This window comes from Crinia signifera, chromosome 4 (genome assembly GCF_055691185.1).
Source record: "Crinia signifera chromosome 4, ASM5569118v1, whole genome shotgun sequence".
NCBI lineage: Eukaryota > Metazoa > Chordata > Amphibia > Anura > Myobatrachidae > Crinia > Crinia signifera.
Window position 1 is genome coordinate 320,334,776 of NC_139220.1, and position 11,280 is coordinate 320,346,055.

General features: G+C 48.0%; 1 protein-coding gene across 1 annotated transcript in view; it reads left to right on the top strand.

The window, feature by feature from the left end:
* Nucleotides 1-7,468, top strand: part of LOC146073384 (uncharacterized) — a 51,735-nt gene extending 44,267 nt beyond the window's left edge. The window contains exon 4 of the mRNA XM_083180562.1: nt 6,648-7,468. Coding sequence (XP_083036688.1) covers nt 6,648-7,306 — 659 coding nt within the window. The 3' untranslated portion in view covers nt 7,307-7,468. The remainder of the gene's footprint in view (nt 1-6,647) is intronic.
* Nucleotides 7,469-11,280: the final 3,812 nt, after the last annotated feature.

An 11,280-nucleotide genomic window follows, 5' to 3' on the forward strand; every position in this document is an offset into this window, starting at 1 on the left:
GGCACAGTTTTCCCTTAACTGGCTTGTGGTTGGGAACGTAGATGGGAGGAGCCAGTAAACCATGCTAAAGATTTTATATGCGCCTGTCTCCTGCGGAGGACCCTCTATTCCCCAGCATATTTAGACCCCTGCATCCCATATGGACTACGAGAAAAGGATTTACCGGTAGGTAATTAAACTCCTGTTTTTTGTGGTTAAGCATTGCTTGCTGCTGTTTATGGCCTCTAGAACCTGCTGAAGTGTAATTTCAGGGGTCCTCGGTGGGCTATTGACCTTGGAGAGCAGGGGCGGATTGGGATGTAAAACCAGCCCGGGAAACTTATGGAAGCAGCCCTGGGGGTGGAGTCTGCTGCGGGGGTGGAGTCTGTCAAGAGGGGGCGGATCCCTAATAATAGAATCTGTTCTCATTGCCGCCCCTGCAAAATCCCGGGTTTTTGTTCCCGTGTTTTTGGCGGGGCATAGAGCATCTCAGCTCTACAGGCCCCATTCATACTGCACCTTAGACCCGGGAAATTCCCATGTCTGCCCCGTTCACACTGCTTCCCCTGGTATGCCTGCCATCAAGTGTGTGGCATCTAAGAGCAGCTTTGATTGGCTGTTTAAAAAGCAGCTTTGAGCAATGCAATGAACTTGCTTTTTTGCATTTTGTGAAAAAAACCTGTGTCTAACCTGTTCACACTGCCATACACCCGTGTATTACCCTGGAAAAACCATGCAAAAAATCCTGCGTGTAATTCCCAGGGCATAACACCCGGGAATTTTACAAAGACCCTCTCCCACTGAGACAGGACACGGGAAATTACTGCTTGCCCTGGCAAAAGCCCAGGTTATTGCGGCAGTGAGAATGGGGTATAATTCTGAGTTGCATGCAGTTGCGGCCTTCCTTGTATATTTTGATGCAGTTGCATATGCGACTTTATGCTAATGCTGCTACTAGGGATGCCAATTCCGGGGCATTTTTTCAATCCCGGGATTGAAAAATGCTCAATCCCGGGATTCCCGGGATTGGCATCCCTACCTGGGATCATAATCCCATAGACATCACCACACCGGCCGACCCGCACAATTACTTACATTAGCAAGCGGGCGGGCGGCCGGGAGTGGGTTTGGAGGTGCACGGTGCCTCCCGGCAAGTGCACCTCCTCAGCAGACAGCAGGCGGAGGCAGGCGGGCGGATGGATGGAGGAGAAGAGGCGGGCGGAAGAGAATGGTGGCGAGTGATGGCGGTGTGGCCTGCGCAGCGTGACCTCTACTGTCACGCTACGCAGGACGCACGCCGGGGTCGGGATTCAGGAACAGCCGGGCAGCGTCTGAGCGGGTGCTCAGACACTGCCCGGCATTAGACTGCGCATGCACAGTCTAATCCCGAAATCCCGGGCTTGGATACTCCAATCCCGGGATTGAACACCCTAGCTGCCACCATTGGCTGCATTATTGAAACTTTCACCAGTCCTATCCTAGGTGCAGATCATCCGTCTCCGTATAGCCTACAATGCAAGCAAATCAGCTTCTCTGTATGCAACCACTATAAGCAACTCGCCCATATCACTCCAATAACACGCCCATACTTTGTACTGCAATCAGATCTGAATAAGGGCCATAATGCCCACAGTAGTAGAACTCTTACACACACACATAATGTCCACAGTAGCGGCGCAGTTTACACATCATGCCCACTGTTGGCCACAATAGTACACAGTAGCAGTGCTGCATAACTCCCGCACCAGTTGTCGACAATAGTAGCGCTGCGTAACGCCCATACCAGTTGCTGACAATAGTAGCACCGCGTAACACACTCACCATTTGCTGACAGTAGTAGCGCTGCGTAACACTCTCACCAGATGCCGACTCTAGTAACGCTGCATAACAACCGTACCAGTTGCCGACAGTAGTAGCGCTGCTTAATACCCTCACTAGTTGCCGACAGTAGTAGTGATGGGTAATGCCTGCACCAGTTGTCGATAGTAGTAGCGCTGCATAACACTTGCTGACAGTAGTAGTGCTGGGTAATGCCTGCACCAGTTGCCGACAGTAGTAGCGCTGCGTAACACACTCACCAGTTGCCGACAGTAGTAGCCCTGCGTAATGCCCACACTAGTTGCTGACAATACTAGCCCTAGATAACACCTGTACCGGTTGCTGACAGTAGTGGCGTTGCTTAATACCCTCACCAGTTGCTGACAGTAGTAGGGCTGTGTAACACACCCACCAGTTGCCGACAATAGTAGCGCTGCTTAACACCCACACCAGTTGCCGACAGTAGTGACATTGCATAATGCCCTCACCAGTTGCTGACATTAGAAGCACCGCACATAATGTCCACAGTAGCGGCACAGTTTACACATCATGCCCACTGTTGGCCACAATAGTACACAGTAGCAGTGCTGCATAACTCCCGCACCAGTTGTCGACAATAGTAGCGCTGCGTAACGCCCATACCAGTTGCTGACAATAGTAGCCCCGCGTAACACACTCACAATTTGCCGACAGTAGTAGCGCTGCGTAAAGCCCGCACCAGTTGCTGACAGTAGTAGTGCTGCGTAACGCCTGCACCAGTTGCTGACAGTAGGAGCACTGCGTAATGCCCGCACCAATTGCTGACAGTAGTAGCGCTGCATAATACCCACACCAGTTGCCGACAGTAGTAGCGCTGCATAATACCCACACCAGTTGCTGACAGTAGTAGCGCTGCATAATACCCACACCAGTTGCCGACAGTAGTAGCGCTGCATAACGCCCACACCATTTGCTAACAGTAGTGGCGCTGCGTAACACACCCACCAGTTGCCGACAGTATTAGCGCTGCGTATCGCCCTCACCAGTTGCTGACAGTAGTAGCGCTGCGTAACGCCTGCTCCATTTGCCAACAGTATTAGCGCTGCATAATACCCACACCAGTTGCCGACAGTAGTAGCGCTGCATAGCGCCCATACCATTTGCCAACCGTATTAGCAATGCGTAACGCCCGCACCAGTTGCTGACAGTATTAGCGCTGCGTAATGCCCGCACCAGTAGTTGACAGTATTAGCGATGCGTAACGCCCAAACCAGTTTCCGACAGTAGTAGCGCTGCGTAACGCCCGCACCAGTTGCTGACAGTATTAGTGCTGCGTAATGCCCACACCAGTTGCCGACAGTAGTGACACTACATAATGCCCTCACCAGTTGCCAACAGTATTAGCGCTGCGTAACGCCCAAACCAGTTCCTGACAGTAGTAGCGCTGCGTAACGCCCGCATCAGTTGCGGACAGTATTAGCGCTGCGTAATGCCCACACCAATTGCCAACAGTAGTAACACTGCACAAGTTGCTGACAGTAGTGACACTGCATAATGCCCACACCAGTTGCCGACAGTAGTGACACTACATAATGCCCTCACCAGTTGCCAACAGTATTAGCGCTGCGTAACGCCCAAACCAGTTCCTGACAGTAGTAGCGCTGCGTAACGCCCGCATCAGTTGCGGACAGTATTAGCGCTGCGTAATGCCCACACCAGTTGCCAACAGTAGTGACACTGCACCAGTTGCTGACAGTAGTGACACTGCATAATGCCCACACCAGTTGCCGACAGTAGTGCAATGCACACTACTGTCGGAAACTGGTGTGGGCATTATGCAGTGTCACTTCTGCCAGCAACTGGTGAGGGCATTATGCACTGACTGCATAATGCCCTCACCAGTTGCTGACAGTAGTAGTGCTGCATAATGCCCACACCAGTAGTAGTGCTGTGTAACACCAGCACCACCACTGTATTTACCTTAAAAGCTGGCTGCTTCTTTCAAATTCTTTCATTAACTCAGTGCTCCTGTGTAGCTCCGCCCCTTCCACTTGTGTAGCTCCGCCCCTTTTCCTCGTGTAGCCCCGCACGGTTGCAGCCGGATCCCGCCACTGGAAGGGACGGCTGCCGGGCTGTGGCCATCCCTTCCATTATAAACTAGTGTGTGCGGCACGGCTCCCTGGCCGTACGGGATTTCAGGAGCCGGAGTGTGTGAAACCAGCCAGTGTGATAGTGTACTGGCAGCCGGCAGCCACAGAGCCTGAACAGCAGCGGGGATGTACTGCAGGGAGGGCGCATCTCATGGCCGGCGCCTCCCTGCACGCAGGTAACACTGTAAGTGACAGAACCGCGGGAGCAGCTGCGTGCGGCTGCACATGCGCACCAGCCCTCCCGCGGCCATTTTTACTATTGGCTGCTTATATTACTTCTACTTAATGATGCTGGCCGCAGCCATATTTGTTTAAGGAAAACTGCTGCGGCTGTGCGGTCCGCGGCCCAGCCAGGGGGGGTGAGCAGCCACTTTATGTCAATTATGGGCCGGCCCACCGGGAAATGTCCCGGTTTCCCGGCATGCCAATCCGCCCATGTTGGAGGGGGTGGTATGTGGTGTGGTCAAGGGTGTTTGTGAATTGTTTCTGGCTTGTGCGCAGGCATATCTTTCTAGCTGGGCTGCGGCTGTGCTATTGCAGATTTTCCCCAGTATAACTGCCAAGTGCGGTGCTGGTGTCTCCATACACACACACACACACACACACACACACAATATCAGTATTACATTTCTGCACTAGGGGACTTGGCTATCTTAATCTATGTCACTCCACAATGATGCTACAGTTGCTTTATGCAGTTCTATTTTAATGGCAAGCTGAATTCTACAGTTTAGATACATGAAGGGCTTCAGGATCCAGCACAATCTCGCTGGCAATCTCCCTTGGCAACAAATACAATGTCCCACTCTGTCCAGATGGTACAACACAGAGCCCTCTAGCCCTCTGGTAACTGAGCCAACACTAAACTGATCTTATCCGCTGACAATAAACACAGACTATGCAGTTTATGCCCCGCAGCAGCCTCTTGGTAATAACATCTCCTGCGGACTACAACAGCCCACCACTTCCAGGCGTCTGACGCTGTCTCCTGCTGGCATGACCACCTAGCTCCTTACAGAATTAAGGTTCCTGGCCGCTGGTAAGCAATGTGCTCATGCAGCCTCACAGATGACCACTGGGCCCTCGGCTCCCATGAATGGCAGCTCGGTGGAGCGTTACACAGCAGCGGGTGCAGGTATTGTCTGCTTTCCTCTCACGTCGATGTCTGCCGGTGCTTCCCGCCCTGCAGCTATCAGGAAGGGAATATCAGCCAGGGAGCTCTTGCTTCTACTCCAGGACAGGCCAACCTGTGGCTCTCCAGATGTTGTGAAACTACAAATCCCAGCATGCCTTGCCACAGTTTTAACACTCCCGTATAGCAAAACTGTGGCAAGGCATGATGGGGTTTTTAGTTTCACAACATCTGGAGAGCCACAGGTTGGCGAGTCCTGTTCTACTCCCACGCTGCCAAGGTCATGCCCCTAGCACTTTGCAACGAATTTTAATAAAAATATGCTCGGCTCTTACAATCCTGCTATAGCATGGCAGGACTAGAAGGACTGTTTAACGCACAAGGAGGCTGGATGTATGTGGACACATCTGTACACGAATATATAATCAGTGACTGATACTTGTTATTGTGTATAAATATATATCTTATACAATATAAGTAGTGTTATCCTGGTAACCATTATGCTTTTACATATTAACTTTCTTACAGGACATATAAGGAGCAGGATTCTAACTAAGACGACGTGGAAAGGGACATTATTCTCCGATCAAGCCAACTAAATACATCATCTCCTTACACCTCAGGAGGAGGAACAAAAGCAATTTTATTTTCTGGATAGAAGAAACCTTCAGCAACTAATTTGTTTCTCACCTCATACATGATGAGTCACACAGGAGAGAAACCACATGTGTGCTCTGAGTGTGACAAAGGCTTTACATATATATCACAGCTTCTCATACATCAGAGGAGTCACACAGGAGAGAAACCACATGTGTGCTCTGAGTGTGACAAAGGCTTTACATATAAATCACAACTTCTCATACATCAGATGAGTCACACTGGAGAGAAGCCACATAAATGTTCTAAATGCAGCAAATGTTTTTCCCGGAAGTCACAGCTTGTCCTACATCAGAGGAGTCACACAGGAGAGAAGCCATATAAATGTTCTGAATGCAGCAAATGTTTTTCCCAGATGTCACAGCTTGTTATACATCAGAGGAGTCACACAGGAGAGAAGCCATATAAATGTTCTGAATGCAGCAAATGTTTTTCCTGTAAGGCACATCTTGTTATACATCAGAGGAGTCACACAGGAGAAAAGCCATATAAATGTTCTGAATGCAGCAAATGTTTTTCCTGTACGGCACATCTTGTTATACATCAGAGGAGTCACACAGGAGAGAAACCACATGTGTGCTCTGAGTGTGACAAAGGCTTTACATATGAATCACATCTTCTCAGACATCAGAGGAGTCACACAGGAGAGAAACCATATAAATGTTCTGAATGCAGCAAATGTTTTGCCCGAAAGTCACAGCTTGTCCTACATCAGAGGAGTCACACAGGAGAGAAGCCATATAAATGTTCTGAATGCAGCAAATGTTTTTCCTGTAAGGCACATCTTGTTATACATCAGAGGAGTCACACAGGAGAAAAGCCATATAAATGTTCTGAATGCAGCAAATGTTTTTCCTGTACGGCACATCTTGTTATACATCAGAGGAGTCACACAGGAGAGAAACCACATGTGTGCTCTGAGTGTGACAAAGGCTTTACATATGAATCACATCTTCTCAGACATCAGAGGAGTCACACAGGAGAGAAACCATATAAATGTTCTGAATGCAGCAAATGTTTTGCCCGAAAGTCACAGCTTGTCCTACATCAGAGGAGTCACACAGGAGAGAAGCCATATAAATGTTCTGAATGCAGTAAATGTTTTTCTGATAAGTCACAGCTTGTCCTACATCAGAGGAGTCACACAGGAGAGAAGCCATATAAATGTTCTGAATGCAGCAAATGTTTTTCTCAGAAGTGTCATCTTGTCACACATCAGAGGATTCACACAGGAGAGAAGCCATATAAATGTTCTGAATGCAGCAAATCTTTTTCCCATAAGTCACATCATGTTGTACATCAGAGGAGTCACACAGGAGAGAAACCATATAAATGTTCTGAATGCAGCAAATCTTTTTCCAATAAGTCACATCTTGTCCTACATCAGAGGATTCACACAGGAGAGAAGCCATATAAATGTTCTGAATGCAGCAAATGTTTTACCCTGAAGTCACATCTTGTCCTACATCAGAGGAGTCACACAGGAGAGAAGCCATATAAATGTTCTGAATGCAGCAAATGTTTTTCTTATAAGTCACAGCTTGTTATACATCAGAGGAGTCACACAGGAGAGAAACTAAAAATGCTGTGAATGCAGGTAGAGTGTTACTAGAAAGACAATACAGATGTATCGGGATTCATCGTTGCAGGTGATGGCGATGGCGTCGCCATCACCTGTATCCCCGCCATCTGTATGCCGGAAGGGGACGCGCGCGCACGTCCTCTTCCGACGGTGCTGCCCCCCCCCCCCCCCCCCCCGCAGTGCCTCGGGTCCCCCCTGCCTCTCGAGCGGGAGGCGGACAGTAATGCGTCCGCCTCGCCGCCCGGATACTAAGACGCGCGTGCTTTGGGGACGCACGCGCGTCTCAGTCAGCAGCATGCTGCTGGTGGATCGCCAGCAAGGATAAGACCTGCTACATCTGTACTTATTAATCCCTTGAGTCACTCTAAGGGCCTGAATGCAGCATATTTCATATATAATTAAGGTAACTTGTAACACCACAATATGCATGCAATGGATACAATTTTTTCCTAGTGTGAGAAGTGTTTTTTATAAATCAGTCCTAATAGTCTGGAGCGGTCTGACAAGTGGATTTTGGGGCACTTTTTCCCTGGGACGAAATGTCTGTTAGGAACTAGAGTTGCAATATAACAACATACAGTGGTGATGGGGCTGCTGGTACTGAGCTCTGTAATATACAGCTGTTCTGCTGGTGCTGGCACTGAGCTCTGTAATATACAGCTGATCTGCTGGTACTGACCTCTGTAATATACAGCTGTTCTGCTGGTGCTGGCATTGAGCTCTGTAATATACAGCTGTTCTTCTGGTACTGAACTCTGTAATATATAGCTGTTCTGCTGGTGCCAGTAATGAGCTCTGTAATATATAGCTGTTCTGCTGGTGCCAGTACTGAGCTCTGTAATATACAGCTGTTCTGCAGGTGCCGGTACTGTGCTCTGTAATATACAGCTGTTCTGCTGATGCTGGTACTGAGCTCTGTAATATATAGCTGTTCTGCTGGTGCCAGTAATGAGCTCTGTAATATATAGCTGTTCTGCTGGTGCCAGTATTGAGCTCTGTAATATACAGCTGTACTGCTGGTGCCAGTACTGAGCTCTGTAATATACAGCTGTACTGCTGGTGCTGGTACTGAGCTCTGTAATATACAGCTGTTCTGCTGGTGCTTGTACTTAGCTCTGTAATATACAGCTGTTCTGCTGGTGTCGGTACTGAGCTATATAATATACAGCTGTTCTGCTGGTGCCGGTATTGAGCTCTGTAATATACAGCTGTACTGCTTCTCCTGGTACTGAGCTCTGTAATATACAGCTGTTCTGCTGGTGCTGGTACTGAGCTCTGTAATATACAGCTGTTCTGCTGGTGCTGGTACTGAGCTCTGTAATATACAGCTGTTCTGCTGGTGCTGGTACTGAGCTCTATAATATACAGCTGTTCTGCTGGTGCCGGTACTGAGCTCTATAATATACAGCTGTTCTGCTGGTGCAGGTACTGAGCTCTGTAATATACAGCTGTTCTGCTGGTGCAGGTACTGAGCTCTGTAATATACAGCTGTTCTGCTGGTGCTGGTACTGAGCTCTGTAATATACAGCTGTTCTGCTGGTGCCGGTACTGAGCTCTGTAATATACAGCTGTTCTGCCGGTGCCGGTACTGAGCTCTGTAATATACAGCTGTTCTGCTGATGCCTGTACTGAGCTCTGTAATATACAGCTTACTACTGGTGCTGGTACTGAGCTCTGTAATATACAGCTGTTCTGCTGGTGCCGGCACGGAAATGTGTAATATACAGCTGTTCTGCTGGTGCCGACACGGAGATGTGTAATATACAGCTGTTTTGCTGGTGCCGGTACTGAGCTCTGTAATATACAGCTGTACTACTGGTGCTGGTACTGAGATGTGTAATATACAGCTGTTCTGCTGGTGCCGGTACGGAGATGTGTAATATACAGCTGTTCTACTGGTGTTGGTACTGAGATGTGTAATATACAGCTGTACTGCTGGTGCCGGTACTGAGCTCTGTAATATACAGCTGTTCTGCTGGTGCCGGTACGGAGATGTGTGATATACAGCTGTTCTGCTGGTACTGGTACTGAGATGTGTAATATACAGCTGTTCTGCTGGTGCCGGTACGGAGATGTGTAATATACAGCTGTTCTGCTGGTGCTGGTACGGAGATGTGTAATATACAGCTGTTCTACTGGTTCCGGTACTGAGATGTGTAATATACAGCTGTTCTGCTGGTGCCGGTACTAAGATGTGTAATATACAGCTGTTCTACTAGTTCCGGTACTGAGATGTGTAATATACAGCTGTTCTGCTGATGCCGGTACTGAGATGTGTAATATACAGCTGTTCTACTGGTTCCGGTACTGAGATGTGTAATATACAGCTGTTCTGCTGGTGCCGGTACTGAGCTCTGTAATATACAGCTGTACTACTGGTGCCGGTACGGAGATGTGTAATATACAGCTGTACTACTGGTGCCGGTACGGAGATGTGTAATATACAGCTGTTCTACTGGTGCCGGTACTGAGATGTGTAATATACAGCTGTTCTACTGGTTCCGGTACTAGATGTGTAATATACAGCTGTTCTGCTGGTGCCGGTACTGAGATGTGTAATATACAGCTGTTCTGCTGGTGCTGGTACTGAGATGTGTAATATACCTCTGTACTACTGGTGCCGGTACGGAGATGTGTAATATACAGCTGTACTACTGGTGCCTGTACTGAGCTCTTTAATATACAGCTGTTCTGCTGGTGCCGGTACTGAGATGTGTAATATACAGCTGTACTACTGGTGCCGGTACTGAGATGTGTAATATACAGCTGTATTACTGGTGCCGGTACTGAGATGTGTAATATACAGCTGTTCTGCTGGTGCCGGTACTAGATGTGTAATATACAGCTGTTCTGCTGGTGCCGGTACGGAGATGTGAAATATACAGCTGTTCTGCTGGTTCCGGTACTGAGATGTGTAATATACAGCTTGTGGAAGTTGAGTTTGCACATCTATGTTGCTAATGTCTCGCGATCATCTTGTACGACATTTAAATACGCAGTTTTTGTAGTTTAGCTTCATGAAAGAATCAGAAATTGATTAATGGCGATCGTGATGCATTACTTACAATCATTGTGATATTCCTAACACATTCACATTATGTATTTTCATAAATGTTAGGATATTGCAGTCCCCATATTATTGCTTGATATTGTTAGAATCACCGTCACAGACGCAACCTCACTAGACCACCTGTTTTCATTAAGACTTGTCAAAGACCCACAGGCATGCCTTCTGTTCTACATGCAAAGATGGGATTTAGGCCCAGGAAATAGGAAAATTATACCAACACTGACAGTGATTGTGGGGGTAGCAAATAAGCTAATATTATACCACTGGATCAAGCGATCAGCGCCGCCCATAAGGGAACTGGAAACTATGATTCTAAGAATTATATATATGGAAAGGAAAGCTACTCTCCCGGCTATAGAAATGGGTATTATTAAATTCTAAAAAAAATGGGGATTATATAGCGTAGTGTAAGAGAATGTGATGCGGTTGTATATAGAACAATTTAAACTTGCTTGGGATAGGCATATGAATATCCTTACAGAGAAATAAGGGTACTTGTGTAGTTTCACGGAGCCACCGCGCGCACAGTCTCTCATGAAACTTGGCAGTTTGCCAGACTCTGTTTACTGTGCGCGTGCCGCTCTAGATGTAATGTACGTTATCAGCATAGCGCTGGCAGCAGCAGCGCGCGCTGCCCAGCGCTGACAGGTCATTGTGGTACTTGTAGTTCCAGAGTGGACACCCCGGCACACCGCTAACAAACGGGGCTTCTAAACTAGACAAGCCGGCACACCGCTATCAAAGGGGGTGTCTAGATTTAGACGCTAAAGTGTCTAAATCTAGACTCCCTGCAAACCTCTAAGAAGGAGGCATCTAAATTTAGACGCTAAAGCATGTACATTTAGTTGGGTCTAGGGGTACATAGGGGTGCACTGTGCAAAACACTATTATACCTGTTCACAATGACACTAGT